At 47.0% G+C, this 16,511-nt stretch overlaps 2 protein-coding genes across 4 annotated transcripts in view; one reads left to right on the top strand and one right to left on the bottom strand.

Annotated features, from left to right (window-relative positions):
* The first annotated feature begins 6,272 nt into the window (after positions 1-6,272).
* Positions 6,273-11,289, top strand: LOC119560375 (nuclear receptor coactivator 6). Its single transcript, XM_037873782.1, has 2 exons — positions 6,273-8,837; positions 8,903-11,289. The coding sequence occupies exons 1-2, from the start codon at positions 6,273-6,275 to the stop codon at positions 10,991-10,993; spliced, it is 4,656 nt and encodes a 1,551-aa protein (XP_037729710.1). The 3' UTR covers positions 10,994-11,289.
* Positions 11,290-12,408: 1,119 nt separating this feature from the next.
* The window catches only part of LOC119559861, a 49,601-nt gene continuing 45,498 nt past the window's right edge, over positions 12,409-16,511 (bottom strand). For 2 of the 3 annotated variants that reach the window (XM_037872968.1, XM_037872967.1), the window contains exons 7-8: positions 14,673-16,477; positions 12,409-14,193 (exon numbers count right to left, since the gene is read on the bottom strand). In XM_037872968.1, the coding sequence (XP_037728896.1) occupies positions 13,362-14,193; positions 14,673-16,477 (2,637 nt within the window). In that variant the 3' untranslated portion in view covers positions 12,409-13,361. Of the gene's footprint in view, positions 14,194-14,440; positions 14,489-14,672; positions 16,478-16,511 lie in introns of all 3 variants that reach the window. The other variant, XM_037872969.1, reaches the window with a different exon arrangement.

Genomic DNA, 16,511 nt, shown 5'->3' on the forward strand with positions numbered 1-16,511 from the left:
TGCCTGGCCGTCGAAGGCAGCGGTCGCGTCGTGGTCTTCAGATACTTGGGATTCGTGAGAGAAATGCAAATACCAGAGATTCAATATTGAACGCGAGCCGAGAGAAAAGAAAAGTGTGAGACGTGTTTGGAAAATCGAATCGAATTTCGTACGGCACCGTCAACGGAAATCGCAACAACGGTAATTGTTGTGTGTGCTCGGTCTCTTTTATTCCCTGTGAGTGTGCCAGTGTGAAGTTGATTGGTTTTTCGAGCCACCAACTAATTGTGGAATACTTTGGGCCACCGGCAGCCAAGGATATCAGCCAGATTCAGCCAGTTTGCGGGTAAGATTTGTGGGTTAAGCGGTTAGGAATGTTCGTGGGCCACTACGGTTGCAGCTAATTAGCATGCTGCACTTAACTTAGCTAAAAAAAAAGTAAAATGCAGCGGGCTGCCGCTGGTCACCAGCTGGAAATCAGGGCAGGCCCAGCAACCCACACGAGTTCGTGCCTTAAGTCTTTTGTTTGCCTCTCTGTTTTTTAGTCGGTTTGTCGCCGGCCCATGCACTTTTGCAAAGCGGCAGGCGGTACAAAAAAGTGGCTCACTTTTTTATAGCAGAATAATTATGTACACAAGAGACGGCTTTTTTGTCTTTGTCCACATCTCGCAATGGCTTACTTTCCTCCCCATCAAATTCGGTTGACCTAAAAATCGTGGACTACATGCTAATTGACGTAAACTTGTTTCCGAGATACCACATTCCACATTGGCCAAAAAATTGTCAGGTTCATTGACCAACGTCTGGCGTTATGTAAAGTGCACAATAATTGAATTCTGGTAATGAATTCACACTTTGCATGGGATCCGATGGGTTGCGTGTTTGGCTGGCTGACTGGCGGTTGTTATGCATTCGCGAATTATTCAATATACAGACGAGGAGATAACGAGATCAATTGGCAGCCAACCGTTAGCTAATTTATTACTTTCCCAAAAGGTCGGAGCGGCGTTCCCAATAGGCCGCTAAGGAGTCCGCCTGCTGATTTATAGCCATCGCCAGCGACCCAAATTGGCTATATATACTATATGCTTAGCTATGCCAGGCCAGAGTCAGCCAGAGAGAATAAGAATCGGAATCACAAGCAGAAACAGAACTTGGAGCCAACCCATTTACTGGATGGCACGCGCGGGCGCAGCAGTTTCCATTGCCGCAGCTAGTGCAATTGCGTTACTTGCAACCCAGCAACCAGCCAGCCAGTGAGCCAAAAAGCCAAGTGACCATAAAAGAATTGCCAGAGGCAGCAGGCCTAAACCGAATTACCTATGAGTACACAAGCGTTCCCCTTTCCCACTCGAGATCTGGCCATTTATGGGCGCCTCTTCTGCCGAGGAAGTCACACTCCGCCACCAAAAACGAACTGACAGCCTTGAAAGATTTATTGGCTGCTCAGATCGGCGACGTGCGGCGATTCTGCAAATGGGATGTATCCATCGGCGAACATAGTCAATCATCGCTCGCTTATCGGCCTTATCGCTGCTCTCTGAATTTGTCTGTCGACTCGGGAGCACCTTGAGCACTTTCCTTTTTATTTGAGCACGAGCAAGTTTAGTTTTTCATTACACAGAGGAAAAGTGTTCAGTAAAATGAGATATTCTCCATTCAAAACTTAAGTATATGTATTTACAAAATCATTTATCCATTTAAAGAAACCATACATTTATTGTAATATTTTTTCTGTGCACCTATAGTTTTCCTAACTATTTGGCTGTCACTCCAACATTTCAAGTCAGCTTTTCTGTACGCTCTTTCTTCAAATCAGCACTTGAGCAGTTTCCATTTGACGGCTCGGACAGTACTTTAATAATAGCAATTCCATTGTAAAATTCGTATAGTCAGCGCAGTGGGCATGTGTGCAGCGCATAATTTCCTCGCTTTGTGCCATAAGTTGTTGTAAATTTCGACTCGCCGTCGCCGACTTCATTATAACTAATAAAATAGCAACAAATTCAAGTTTTCGGAGAGTGTGTGTGTGGCATTTGAAGTGCTCGGCTTGAACTTCACACTCTGGCGGCAAGCTGAAATTTCACCATTTCTCTTTGAAGAACCTGCGAATGCGTATTATTATAATTAAGATTTCAGGCACGTTGCCTTGACTTTCATTGCCATTTTTTAGACGCGGTCAGCGGCCATTTCGGTTTATTGATTTTTAGTCTTTCGGTTTTTATGCCCCCTAAAATGTGTCTTCTTTTGCCTAACCGTAGGAATTCCGCCTGTTTTGGTCAATGGGGTTATTCATTTCTATATGCTAATCGGCACTTAGCATGTGGGCGTCACTTTCTATCTTTCTATCTTCTCCATCGAGAGAGCGGAAATCCGATCACGGATTTCCTTGGCCTGTGATTGCTTTTGGTTCAGGGGAATTCGCTCGAAGTTTCGTGGGATTGCACCACTCGAGTGAATGATTCACGCGACTTTGGCCAAGGTGTGTGCACTTGCCAACATTTGTTAACGTTAACGTTGACGTTAACTTCAGGCAGCAGGCCGCAGAGATCATAGCCGGGATTTATGAGTGTGAGTGGTGTGGCCCAGAGCGATTACGCACCTTAAAAAGTGAAATTTCTCGTGTTGTTTTGCTGCGCCTTTCCGTTTTTCGCCAGAAAGAAATGCAAATTAATTTGAATGACTAAGACGGCGGCGATTTTGGGAATTGTAAGACCTAAGGCCATCAAAATGGAAACTACCTAAGGTCGGGAAAATTAATGAAATGACTCTCCTATTACATGAAAAGAAATTATTGGATTTATTTGATTGATCTATTAGCTTTGGAATTCACATTAGTATCATCTAACTGAAACATTAAATCGGAGCTACAAGAAAAATAAAAATAATAAATGGTTTTCCTTCCCAAATGAACATAAAGACCTAATGATAGACCATTGACTGACTAGCTTTATTTTAAAAATGTATGGCAGCCTGAACTGGATTTAGCATATATAATATAATCCAGTCAGCTAGTTAAAAATCAAGGAAGTTTAATAAGTCCTTATTGTTATTTGGATTGTTTAATGTACCAACGAATGCAATTCTTTTTTGAAAACATAGAAACTATAATTAAAGTGTTATTCTTTTGATATTATTTAGAATAGGTATTGATCAGAGTTAAATATTTTTAGAAAATTTATAAATTTCAAATAGTTATTTAAGGTGCATTTAAATACAGCCGGGATCTGCGGGCCACAAACATAGGGTTTCCAGGCCCAAGACCAGGCTTCGTCCGAATTCCAGTCGCACTCGCAACCGACTGTTTGTCCAATGATCGTTAACGGGGTCAGCTGAGCTACATACACGAGTTCCAGCCGCTTCTCTCGCAGTCGATGTTGGTTTATTTTTGTGGTACCTCCTCTGGGTATTTGGTATCTGTGTCTGGTATTTGTTGCCTGGTTGATTCACCGAAAAAAGCGAAGAAAACAAGACAAAACGTGAGGCAGACCGGCGGGCAGGAAGGCTGGCTTCCTCGGTATTTGGGATTGGGATTACAAGTTGCCTCATACTGCTGAGAGCCAAGCGGGCAATCAAAAATTTCACTGATTTTAATTATTTTTATTTTGCGTCCTACCGTTCTGGTTTGGCTGCTTTTGCTCTTGCTTTTGCTTTGCGGTTAAAGTTGAGGCATAAATTCGGTAAGCCATAAATAATTCTCTCTGGCGCCGCAGCATATCCAGCCGCAAAAGCAAAAGCAAAGGCGAACAGCACTCAGAAGTTGAGCGAGAAATTTTTGGCTGCCAAAAGTGAAAGTTGCAGCTGCTGCTGGCCGTGCCATTGAAAGAAATAAGAAATGTAGGAAAGCGCCGAGGTGCCCCTCTAAAGACCCCCAATCCCCTGGTATCTGGTTTAAAAATCAGCTTGGTAGAGACAGTTTAAAGTTGAGTCTTAGGGTCTGAGTCTGGGCTCCAGATTGGACTAATGACTTTGCTAGCTGCTCTTTGTCAACATTGCCCACAGGGGGGAATTAAAAATAAGCATTTTCGCTATTATGTGTTTCGTTTTGTCGTCGTAATTATGTTTACCACGCTTTTGATTGCCACTATTTCTGTGCCATTAAAAATTACACCTAATTGCGGTGGTTCATAATGGACGTGCGACTTTTTCGGGGTGTCTTCCTCTAAACAGTAACACCTCTCTGCGGGGTGGTAGATGGAAAGTTATGGGGTTTATGCCAAGATTACGGTGGGAACTTCAGGCGAAATGAGTTAATCAGAGAGAGAGACGCAGGAGAGTTGTGTAATGTGAAAGCCAAGTGCAGCAGGTGATCGCACTAATCCGCAGACGCGACTTCCTTCCTTCCCCAAAAATTGGGTCAGTAATTGGGCGGAGTTCGTTGAACCCCCAAACGCCTTGGAATGCCGCGTCCATAACTCGTTTCTATATGTTTAAATTTAATTAAATTAGCACTTTCTACGCGGCATGAAAGCCGTGCCTCACATATTGAATAATAATTACAAACAATTAGCACAGTGACCCAGATGCGTAAATTATGAAAATGAAAATGCATCCATCCATCGATTGGCCGCCCAGAAATTCCTTCATTCGACCAAGCTCATAATGGAAAGTGGCAATCAAGTGCGGCTCAAGTGTGCAATGGAACCACGTTCGCGTATTCAAAAGACTTGTTGACAAGAAGTTTGTGTCTTGAGTCTTTCGTTTTCGAGCGCGTGCTCTTTCAACAATCCAGCGATGACAGGTTTTTATTTGGCATTCGCTGTTCTACAGGAGGATGCTATGCTACGAAGCTCTTGATTCTGCTTCTGCTGCTGCCTCTCTTCGGGTTGTTCTTTTTTATTAGCATACTGATAAAAGCGAACTGTGGACATTATGAATGTGATGGAAAGAGCAAACAAGTTCCTAAATTGTGACCCAATTACCCAGTTAGCCAGTCTGTTGATACAAGTTCTACTTGGCCTTATGAATTGCGGCGGCCCATCGACGAGGCATGCAAAATTGGCCGCTGCATTTGCATAACACTTTGTCTGATTTCGAAGAACAGAGGAAAGCACAATCGCTGGCTAATTCATTGACAATTGAAATGAAAGTTGTGGTAGCAAAACGGGCTGCGAGATGGAGATCACCGGCAATTTCGTGTGGCACATGCCGCATGCAATCGAGAGGAAATCTAGACCATAATAATAATAGCCACGGCAATTTCGGAGACACCGCTGGCAATTGCAATTGCACTTTCATCTGGGATTCTTGTGGCCTACCCGCGGCTTTTTGAATAAATTTCTAAATGCCTTGATTGACAGTCCGCTGCGTTTGAGCTTATAATGCGACTTTGACATTGATGTGCCTGCTCTCCATCGGTGAGTCAGTCATAATTAGCGCTGGGTATTTTGGCTGGGTGACATTATCGATGTATTTTGATTGAATGAAAGTTGAACTGTGTTTTTGAAAGTGAATTTCTTGTCACGGCAGAAGAAGCGGCGACTCGAATCGAATCGAAAGCACTGGCGGCCCAGTCGATTTCGGCGCTATAAGCTCTTTTATTTTTGTTGCAGCAGAATATCGGAGAGCGTTAGACAATAGGCCAAGACCAAGATCAAGCCAAGACCACGACCAAGACCAAGACCAAGACCATTGGTTAGGCCAGCGGCTGGCATTTGGCTCGTTTGACATAACCACCACAATGAGCCACCACGACCACAACTCCCAGACGGGTTTTCCACTCGCTGCAAAAACTGGCTGCTCACATTTGGTAAAATTTCACTTTTTCCTTTTATTTGCTCGCTGGCCGCGACTATTGCAGCAGCTTTTTATGAAAATCAAAGCAATCCCATACCAAACCATCCCATCCAGTCACTTGTGGACCAGAGTGAGTGCCAAATTTGGAGTGCACCAGTTGTGTATAGTTAATTGTAAGCGACACTGCCACTGCCAGTCGATGTTTTGATTTTGATCTGCAATCATAACTCGAAGGCCAGCCATGGGCTCTTTGTTTTGGCCAAAACACTTCTCGTATAACAAAGAAGCAGACACGGTCATGTCTCAATTAAGCCAACCTACGGTGTGCCTGGTCGACTGACAAATTGCTGTCGGGACTCGAGGCAGCAACGCCAGCAATCACAAACAACTAGCTGCAATTTTCGCACCATAAATGTGGAAGCGGTTCGTTGTCAAAGCTTTTGAAGTGACAGCGGCCTTGTGCAGACTTTGAAATCAAAAGTGGTTTGGGTTTGGGCGGAAGGTCTGCGATTCAAATTAAAGATTGCGTTTCTTTTTTCTCGTTTCAGCCTAGCAAAATGGCAGGCAGTTGCAACTTGGTGTTGCAGCTGGCACTAATGTTGTTGCTTGGTGCAGCAGCAACATCGAGAGGGGAGTCCACCACGGAGACCCCATCGGCCCTGTTGCCCTTGGAGGCAAGAAGCGCCGATGTTTCTGGAGAGGAGGACGTCATCTCCACCAGCTATGTGCTGCCCAATCAGATCTTCAACGAGGGAAAACCCTACTATGCTCGCCAGGATCCCGTGTCGGGTCAGCTGGACTTCAGTGCCAAGAAACCAGCGGGTATACAGCCGGAGGCCAACGAGGTGGTGGATCCCAACGAGAAGATTGTGCTTAGCGGAGGAAGTTCACCCAACATACACGACTTCTTGAACCTGCCGGTGAAGTACTCCTCGTCGAAGTTTGTCTATCCACTCGTCTCCAGTTCGTATGCCAATCTGAAGTACCAGGGAAGCAACAAGAACTACATCACCAACAAGAAACCTACTTCTGTGGTGGCTCCAGTCACTCCACCACCCCCCAACTATCACAGCTCGAACTATTTTACGGTGCCAACTACTAAACTTACTGCTGTAACACCCACGGTAGGAGCTTACTATCCCAGTAGTCCCAGCACCACCACAAGCACGAGTACCTCCACTTCCACCACAACAACCACTACGACGACGACTACTCGGGGAACCAGGAGACCAGTTAGCACCACCACAACCACGGAGGCCACGAGTCCGGTGGCCAAGTATACCACCACCTCCCGACGACCCATTCCTCTGCAGACTGTCTCAACCACGCAGCAACCACCGAGGACTAGCACCACTCGCAAGAAGTTTGTGCCCACCAAAAAATATAGCCCCACTGTGCCCAGCACCAGTCAGTCTCCGGTGAAGCCATCTCCAAGACCCACTCCCAGCAGCAGCGATGAGGCCCTGACCACCCATCATGCCACACCACAGGCGGCCATCTTTCCCACAGAGCCCTCGACAACCACCAAGATGTACACCACCTCGAGCACAAGTCCACCTGTGGTGTTCACCGAAGGACCCACGCCACCGCCCGCCTTCAGTCCCATTCCGGGAACTGGTATTCCCAACCTGGATCCAGCCGATGTTTACCACACGCTGGGGCAGAAGAACACTCAGGCCGAGGAGCAGCAGCAGCAGCAACTGGAGAAGCAGCAACTTTTGCAGCAGCAACAGCAAATACAGCATCAGCAATATCAGGAGCAGCAGCAACAGCTATATCAACAGCAGCAATATCAGCTGCAGCTGGAGAAGCAGCAACTGGAAAAGCAGAAATATCCATACCAGCAGCAACTGGAAAAGCAGCAGCAGCAGCAACAGCAAAAACAACAGCAACAGCAACAGCAACAGCAACAGCAACAGCAACAGCAACAGCAACAGCAACAGCAACAGCAACAACAACAGCAACAGCAACAGCATCAGCAGCAGCAACATCAGCAGCAACAGCAACTTCATCAACAGCAGCAACATCAGCCTCAACCGCCAACTCAGCAACAGCAACCAACTCCTCCCAAATCCCCCATGACCCTCAGCGATATATTCAACAGTCTGGCAGAGGAAGAATCCAATGTGGCACAAAACTACCAGCAAAACCAGGGATTTGATGCCCAGGGTAATCTCATCCAGCCCATCGCACCATCCAAACCATCACCCTTCGCCATGCAACAGCCAGGTTCTCAGCAGCCAGGATCCCAACAGCAACGACCCAATCCCAACGAGCAGAAGGTGATCTCCGGCAGTCAGGAGAACTACAGCAACGAGTACGTCTCCTACCAAGTGCAGCAGCCCAACATGATGCAATACCGCCCAGTGCCTGGCCAGATCAACAACGTGGTCATCTCACCGGGCCAGCAATCAGCCTCCTTTGTCCTCGGCAGTCAAGTGCAACAGGTTAGTGTGGGTCACCCAAGCATGGAGAAGGAACCTCTCTTCGCCAAAGACACTCCGGGAGTGCAATATGGTCAGGTGATCAACGAAGATATTGGCAACATCAAGCGCCCACTTAAGGAACAAGTGGCCCAGCCTTCGAACTACCAACAGACGCCCAGCATCCAGCAAAACTCCAACTTCCATCAGAACGGAAATGTGGCCACTTCTGGAGGCCCTGGAACGATTTCCTACCAAGAGCCAGCACCAGAGGCACCTAGTCCCTATCAGCAGTTGCCTCTGATCGGTTCCAATAAGCGACCTTCCAAGAAACCAGTGGCCAAGCCAGAGCAGGCTCCACATCTCGCCTACCCACCACAAACTTCAACGCCTCCCCAAACGCAGCCCACACCGTCGGCTGCGATGCAGGGAGATGACACCAAGGAGCTGCTGGTCTCCACCAATATTCGGTTCCCCGCCCAGGGAGAAGAACTGGAACTGTCCTCCTCCGCTGTGATGCAAGGTCCTCCGGCAGGACCCCAAATCAACGGTCATGCTCATCCCCTAAGTCTGCAGCAAATTCAAAACTCCAATCCTGTTGTCTTCCCCAAGGGCAAGGATGAAGCCGCCCCTGGCAGTGCTAATGTGCAGATCCAGCAGCATGAAGTGCTCAACTTGAGCCAGCAGAAACCACCATTGGTAAGTCTGTTATTAGGGAGTGACTGAGAAAACTAAACTTTAACCTAACCCATCTTTATCCATAGAAATTCCCTGCTCAGCAGCCAGGACAAGGCGAGCTACCTTCACTGGACATGGAACCACCACCGCGTTATCCCACTACTTTGCCAGTGCCTCAGGCACCTCCAACTCCTGGCAAGCGACCAATGGGACCATCACCACAGTCCAATTTCTATAATGAGTTCAATCGGAAGCCCCAGAATGGACCACGTCCCAGTAACCTGCCCAACATTTTGCCACAGTTCCGTCCGAATGCCAAGATATCCAGCGGACATCCTCCCAACTTCAAGCAGGAACTGGGCAACATCCGTCTGCCCCAGCAACAAGGTCCTGGTCCTAAACGTCCTTACAATCCCTCAGTGCCACCCCAGTTTGCCCATCGTCGTCAGCCACTGCATCAACAGCAACAGCAGATGATGCAGAAGCGTTATCCCATGAATCGCATCTCGGAGTACCCCGTGGGTCCGAGTTCAGGAGTAGGTGATGTCAACAGGAGGGTTTACAGACTGCCCCCGTATGGTGGCCAGAATGTTCCCTACCTGCCCGATCACATGTATCCCCGTCGTCCCCATGGACCTGGTCCACTGAGATCTGTTGATGGCTACCCCGCCGAGCGACATGCTCCCTCAGCGGAACCCTACAAGACCATTGATGCCGAGGCAGCTGCCGACTTCGAGGAGGAGGATCTGGTGATCAACGATCCGCCACAGCCAGTTACCCCCGGCAAGGAACGCCAGGGAGTGGAGGACACGAAACTGGAGCCAGTGGTCACCCTGCAAATGCTACAGTCCCAGAAGAAGGCTGTAAGTCTGCCAGGCGATGATACGGGTGCGGGAGAGATCCAGGTCACAGCCGAAAATGATCCCCAGGAGGCTGAGGCCTCTAAGCTCAGCCAGCAGAAGCTAGATCCCAGCGGAATGTATGTGGTTTTTCCAATGAAGAGTGCGGAAAAGGGGCAAGCGGCGGGAGAAGCTCCCTCAGCCCCGGCAGAATATCAGAACACTCCGTTTTCCGTGATCCGCGATCAGCCACAAGAACCCATTCTAAAGAACAAGAAGCCCCAGTCGCTGCAGCAGCAAAACAAAGTGCAGACGGTGCCCAAGGAGAAGTTCCCCTATCCCATCGAGAAGCCAGATCCCTCATACTCAGAGCTTCATCCCGATGCCCAGGCTGCTATTCCAGGAGTGCTGGTGGCTCCAAGGATCATAACCGGTGCTCTGGGCACTGGCACAGAGACACCCATCGCCATTGCCTACACACCCACTGAACCGAATCCTTTCCGTCACGAACAGGGTCAGAAGTTCTCCAACATCAACCTGGCCACGTCGGTGATCAATGAGATCCGCCAGGACACCCAAACGGAGGAGGGTCTGAGCAGCGACTTCGATCTGCGCGGTCAGAATTTCGAGAAGGACTTTATGGCGCCATTCTATCCAAGTGTGAGCCTAGGTGCTGGTGCCAGTGGACCTGCAGTTGTAAATCCCGCTGCGCCTAGTAACTGGAACATTGTTCCTTCTACCACGGATCAGGCGGTCTACGAGAAGAACAACATAAACCGAGCTGATGTCGAGACCACAGAGGAAAAGAAAGCTGACGAGGAGCAGCCCACAGCCAGTCCGTTGACAGCGGAGAAGCCCTCGGAGATGGACAGCTTCCAGCCACAGCTTCAGGGTGGCTTCAAGCCCATCTACCCGCCGGGTTACAAGCACGTGGAGCAGGTGGAACAGGAAGAGATCGCAGGGGCCAAGAATGCTGCCCAGGATCAGCCAATTGCATTGGCTCTGGTGGGCACCACAGCAAAGCCTTTGACTGCATCACCGCCAGTCAGTAGCAGTAGCAGTTCCACCTCAACATCCTCTAGCACCTCCACGACCTCAACGACTCACCAGCCTGGAATAACCAAGTCGGATGCCACATTGGCCACAACCAAGGCGCCGGTGGTCAGTGCAAAGCCCACGCAGCGCAAGAAGACCACTTTTGAGACGAGTCTGGCGGCCCTGCTGTTCGGGGACGAGGACGAGGAGGATGGAGCACGCAAGTCGGCGGAGCTTCCAAAGGCCCAGGCTGGTCCCAGGAATGTGCCACGCATGGGACCCCGGAGTCTGACGCTGAGCTAAATGGGAAATAGGAGCCCCCAAAACTAGTGTAGTCCAATTTTAGTTTGTATTATTTATTCAAAGTTTATGAGACAGCAGGGATAAGCCCCGCTTAGAGGTAGACCATGTGGTAATCTAGTTCTGTTCTACAGCTTATAGTTCGTAAGCTCACCATCCAGATAAATAGACCATCGCCTCCAACGAGCCAACCACACCCCACAATCCCAGCGACTTTTGCGAGTCTGATTTGAAATGCGAATGTTTTGAACTTTCTCATTGGACTCCCGAATCGTCGGAAATGAGATAAAAGCTTTTTGTATTCAATTTAACACAAACCCTATAATAGTACTCACAATTTACCAGAATATTGTACCATAGAAAACCATGCAAATAAACATAATTTTGATATAATACCTTGGGAATCTTTTTTGGAAAAGGGTGTATTTTGATGTAATTCGTGCAGCGTCAAGCGGATTGAAAAACCTCCACAGAACGGAGCCTCTAATAACTTTTTTAAAAACGATAAAATGTTTACATGATCAAAGGATCATGTAAAATAATAAAATATTTCTTTGCATACTTTTAGGCTTTGGCCTAAAACAGACATCATACAACCCAGGTAATATTCAACTGCGATCAAATAGAGATCGTAAATAAAAGCGGTAGTTTTACTATATCAGTATCTTTATTATACGAGTACAATAATCAGTTTACAGTTTTACAAAATTATTTGTTTGCCTGACATGTTTTTGTTCTTCGACTTTAGATTTAGTTTGTTTTAACTTCTGTTAAAAACCGAAACTAATTTCGTTCATGTGTCTGGGATGGACTGCGATTTCAATGTTGATAATAATATATATGTATAATACTTATTCATGATCGACCCAAGTCGGTAAGTGCATTAAAATATTTGATTGGCAACCGGAAATGAATTTTAAATTCATGATTCTCTAATGTTTGGCTTTACTTAGAACCCATTAACAAGACGATGCAATGAGGTTGACGTGTTATGCTCAAATGGACGACTTACATTTCTTAACAATCTTTTCTATACTGCTGAATCTTATGTACACATATCGTACTTTATTTACAGCTGCCACGGAAGTCTCAATTATCTTAATACATTTTTCTGTTGAACAGTGTCTAAGTTGGTAAAGTAAGATGCTTCAGTTGGAGCCATTATTTCCTAATGAATTCTTGATAAAATAATCAGTTTACGGATATATTTTCCTATCATCAGTAAAATGGAATCTACTAGCCAATTGAAAAACGATGGCTCAGTCTTCGCCTTGCTCTTGCAATATGTGTAATAATTGAAGTATAATTGCAGCCGAATAGCATTAATCGTATATGTAAGTTCGATTCTAAAGGACACAGAAAAAATAAGTAAAACAATAAATCATGTCCCATAATAAACTTTTTTATAAAATCTGAAATTTTTCAGCCAATCTATGATATTGATCTGCTTGGTTTAATGTATACATATGTATTTATTTGTAATGTAGATACCCACATATTTTTAAAGTAAGATCTAATGCTAAAGTCCTAAGTCGTGGTTAAGCCGATCGAAATTGGCCAATGATAAATGGTCTTCCATCTCGCATTGATCCGGGATCATCTGTACAATTTTTGAGGGGAAGGGGGCTTCAAGTCTTAAAACCTCAAGTTGATAAGTCTACATCGATATTTTACTTTGACCTTATGTGGTACTTAATCGTTACAGGTAAAATGTATGTATTGCAATATGCCATTTTATGTGTATGTGTATGTATATTTGTATTTAAACATAATCTTTTTATACAGAGTTTAGACACAATCAAATAAATAGCGCGATAAATTTAATAATATATGTATAGTATTTATAAAGAACAGCTATGCCATTTCGTAGGAGTTTACCAGCGACAGGTTTAATTATTAAGAATAAATACTTTCCATGATTGGTATCTGAATACTCGCTAATTTAGCATAATATATGTAACGATGTAAATTTGAAGGACTAGGAACCAGTACGACATATGATTATGTTTTTAAATGGTAATTAGATACAATTTTCAAACTAATATAAACGAAATGGATTCTCTTATTGTAAAGGGCATGCTTAATTTTTAGTAGAACATTTTGGCTTATTTGCAATTGCGCTCTATACACATGACAATAAGGAAATAAACTATAAACTTATGAATTAAACTTTTAGGCATCGAAAACTAACCAACTTTTGTGGGCAAACTAAGTTGCGATTATTTGCTGTATTCTTATCAATTGGTACTGCCAGGTATAAAGGAATCGGATATGGGGATACAAATCTCACAGAATCGAACTAAGTCTTAAGGTGACTGAACAAATAAATTAAATATATAATCAGGTCTGTCTTTCCGTAACAAGATATCGGCTAACCGCCCTGCTGTTGCTTCTTTTTGTCGAATATGGGAAGCTTGGACTTGACTGCACCCTCGCACACCATCATCCTTTGCTGCGCTGGCTTCTTGTCCAGATCGAAGCACAGGGCATCCGCATTCAGGTGCCGCTTGAAATCCGAATAGCGACGAGACTCGTACGAGAGGTAGTTGGATCCCAGTGCCGAAGCAGCCACGGCAGCGGCCACAGTGCCGTTTCCGTTGCGATGGTGCACCGATGGCGGCGAGGAGTCTTGTCGCTTCCGCTCAAAATACTCCACTATCTTGGCAATCTGAGCTGATCTCGTACTGGGCAGTGCCGTGAAGGAGCGGTCGTCCCACAGCAGGGAGTCGGATCCCGCCAAGCTGCTTATGTCATCGGAGCTGTCGGTGTAGATGGACGATGTGCGGTTCTTACAGTACAACAGTTGATTCGTTGCGAATGGACTACGCTGGAGAAGCGTATGAATCTCCGAGTCCAGAGCCAGCCGATTGATGAGGCCCGCCGTAGCCGCCATTTGGGAATCACTGCCGTTTCCGCTGATTAACGCATGGTGACAGGTGTATCGTCGCTGGTGGGTGGGCCGCGCAGCCACTATATCGGCGTCCAGGTCATCCATCGAGTCCAGCGCTGTGGACGATGAGGTATTCCCCCCGATCACGGCAGGATCGTTGTCGATCAGCAGCACCGACGACGAGGTTGAGGATGTGTCGTTGAGCAAGTGACTCTGCTGTTGTTGTTGGGCCGCAGCAGCGGCAGCAGTTACGGCGGCATTCGATGTTGAGGTGGCGTAGTAGCAGCAGCGACACAGACTCGCAAGTTTATCGCTGAAAGATAAGACATGCAATCAGCAAGTGGCAATCAAGGATACAAATACAGGGCCCTACTTAAGGTAACCTTAACATTAGACAAACAGTTTAATAGCTTTTTCAATGTTTCATGGCTTTGTGATGAGTATCGACTAATAATATATGGTTGTACACAAATAACACGTCAAACTTTAGATTTCTAGGAAATTTGTGACTTTTATGATAGCGTGATTTTAATATGCTTTCAGCGAAATCAGTCACTTACGTTGCTTGTGCGTTTGGGGCTCGAATTTATACCATGGCTGTGTTTAACCTGGGATATGCCGAAATAATTACTTCGTATATATTCAACATTTAAGATATTAAATTTCTATCGGTATACGACATTTAGACATGCAGTTTTAATTGAAATCTAACAAGTTTAGACACAAAAGCTCTTTTCTAACCATTAACGAAATACAACATAGTTAAAGTTTTATAAGATCCAGTATACTTACTTGATTTCACTATCTGCGCTGACACATGCATCGAGCATTAACTGCGCCTTCAACTTGTCATAGCAGCAGTTACTACTGTTGCCCCCGCCGCCGCAACCAAACCCCAACGATCCAATCCCATTCAACTGTCGGCCGAAACTGTTGTTGGTTATCGCTGCATCCGACTCCTCGTTGAAGCATGAGAAGAACCCACTTTCGATGGAGTCCCGTCTCGTGAGGTTCGTTTTCAAGGGAAGCTGTTCACACGAGTTCTTCAGCTCACTTAGATCGCAGGTATTCTTCAGTTCGTCGAGCTCAAGATCGGTGCAGGATGACACTGAAGCCGGGGTTTCCACCAACCTGGCTGAGCAGCCGGACAAGGGAGTGGGTGAGGCCAGGGCCGTGGCTGCTGCACCGCAACTCGTTTGGTCTTTGGATTTCTTGGCGCTTTCAGTCAGATCCTCACAGGAATTGGACGCACCCGCTGAGGCAGTCAACGTGATGGTCGATGCGCTGGACTTTAGTAGACCTGGACTCTCAAATTCGTTAGTGCTGTTACTCTTCATGCTGGTGCCATTGGGGCCACGAAAAAGAGGATGCGTGTACAAGGAATTCGCGCGGTATTTTCGAGCGGTGGGCACGGTGGCCGGACGCACAGCACTATCATCACTGCTAGACTCTGCATCCGCACAGTTGCCACCGCCATCGGGATCCTCCCCTTCCGAGTTGCAATCATCGCAGTCATCCTCATCCGCTGTCAATGGTGTTGCTGGTGCTGGCGCATTCGCACTTGTCACTGGGAGAGCAGCATTGCTAATCCGCTGCGGGAGACGTAGTTCAATGGCGCTGTACTTTCGCGTCATATGTGGCGATACGGGCAGACTCTTTGGTTCACTGGGCGTCGCTGCCGTTGCCTTTGCAGCAGACTTTCCTGCTGTCGCCTCATCCGTATTCCCTGGTCCTCCCTGGCCCACCGCCTTGCTCTGCATTGCGGCCAGCTCCTTAAAGAACGGCGCCAGTGTCTCGAAGCATGAGCTGAAAAGATCTCCCACTCCAGCTGCATAGGTTTTTGGATTGGCGTCCAGGATCTTCTTAACGCCCCGCAGCTGCGCCAGCGCTTCGAACGGATTCGGTTTGGAGCCGTTATGATCCTTTTCAGAGGTCGGCTTGTACTGTGGATCCTTCAGACACATCGTTTCACCCACTTTGCGCAGCGTGAGAACCGCGGGAACAGGCTGAGGAAGTGGCGGCGGATCTGGAATAGCCGTGGCGGGCAATTCAACCGAAGCCAGCTGCCTGGGTGGCGTTGGCGAGTGGGTGGAGGATCGCTGGCGCTGCATCTGATGACACCGCGCCTTGTCACTGGGCGACGTGTGCATGGGAAAGTGGATGATGTTCTCGCTCAGCGATCGCCGGTGCAGCAGAATCTCGGCCTCCAGTTTCTGGGTGGCTCGTCGCACTCTAGACTGCAGTAGGTGATCATCAAAGCAATTGCTTCCGGCGGATCCATTTGGCGTGCCTGGCAGGGCAGCCGAGGCAGACTTTTTACTCGGGAATCGAAAGCCATCCTCATCCACCTCCCTCAGATGGCGTGGTGTTAAAGTGCCCGCTGGAGCAGTACAAATTGTGGCCACCGTGGGTGCAGATGCCCGGGGAGTCACATTCATTGTTACATTCTCCGAATCGCTGCCTCCTGGAGAGCAGTTGATCAGCTCCAGGGAACTAAGTGGGCTCGCTCCTGCCGACGACTCGTGCTCGTACTTCTCCAGCAGCAGAGTCAATTTTTTGGTGGCATCGTGGAAAGTGGGGCGGCTCTTAGCATCGTACTGGAAAAAATTTAGAGGATTAGAGAAATATTCA

This window comes from Drosophila subpulchrella, unplaced genomic scaffold (genome assembly GCF_014743375.2).
Source record: "Drosophila subpulchrella strain 33 F10 #4 breed RU33 unplaced genomic scaffold, RU_Dsub_v1.1 Primary Assembly Seq354, whole genome shotgun sequence".
Classification (NCBI taxonomy): Eukaryota; Metazoa; Arthropoda; class Insecta; order Diptera; family Drosophilidae; genus Drosophila; species Drosophila subpulchrella.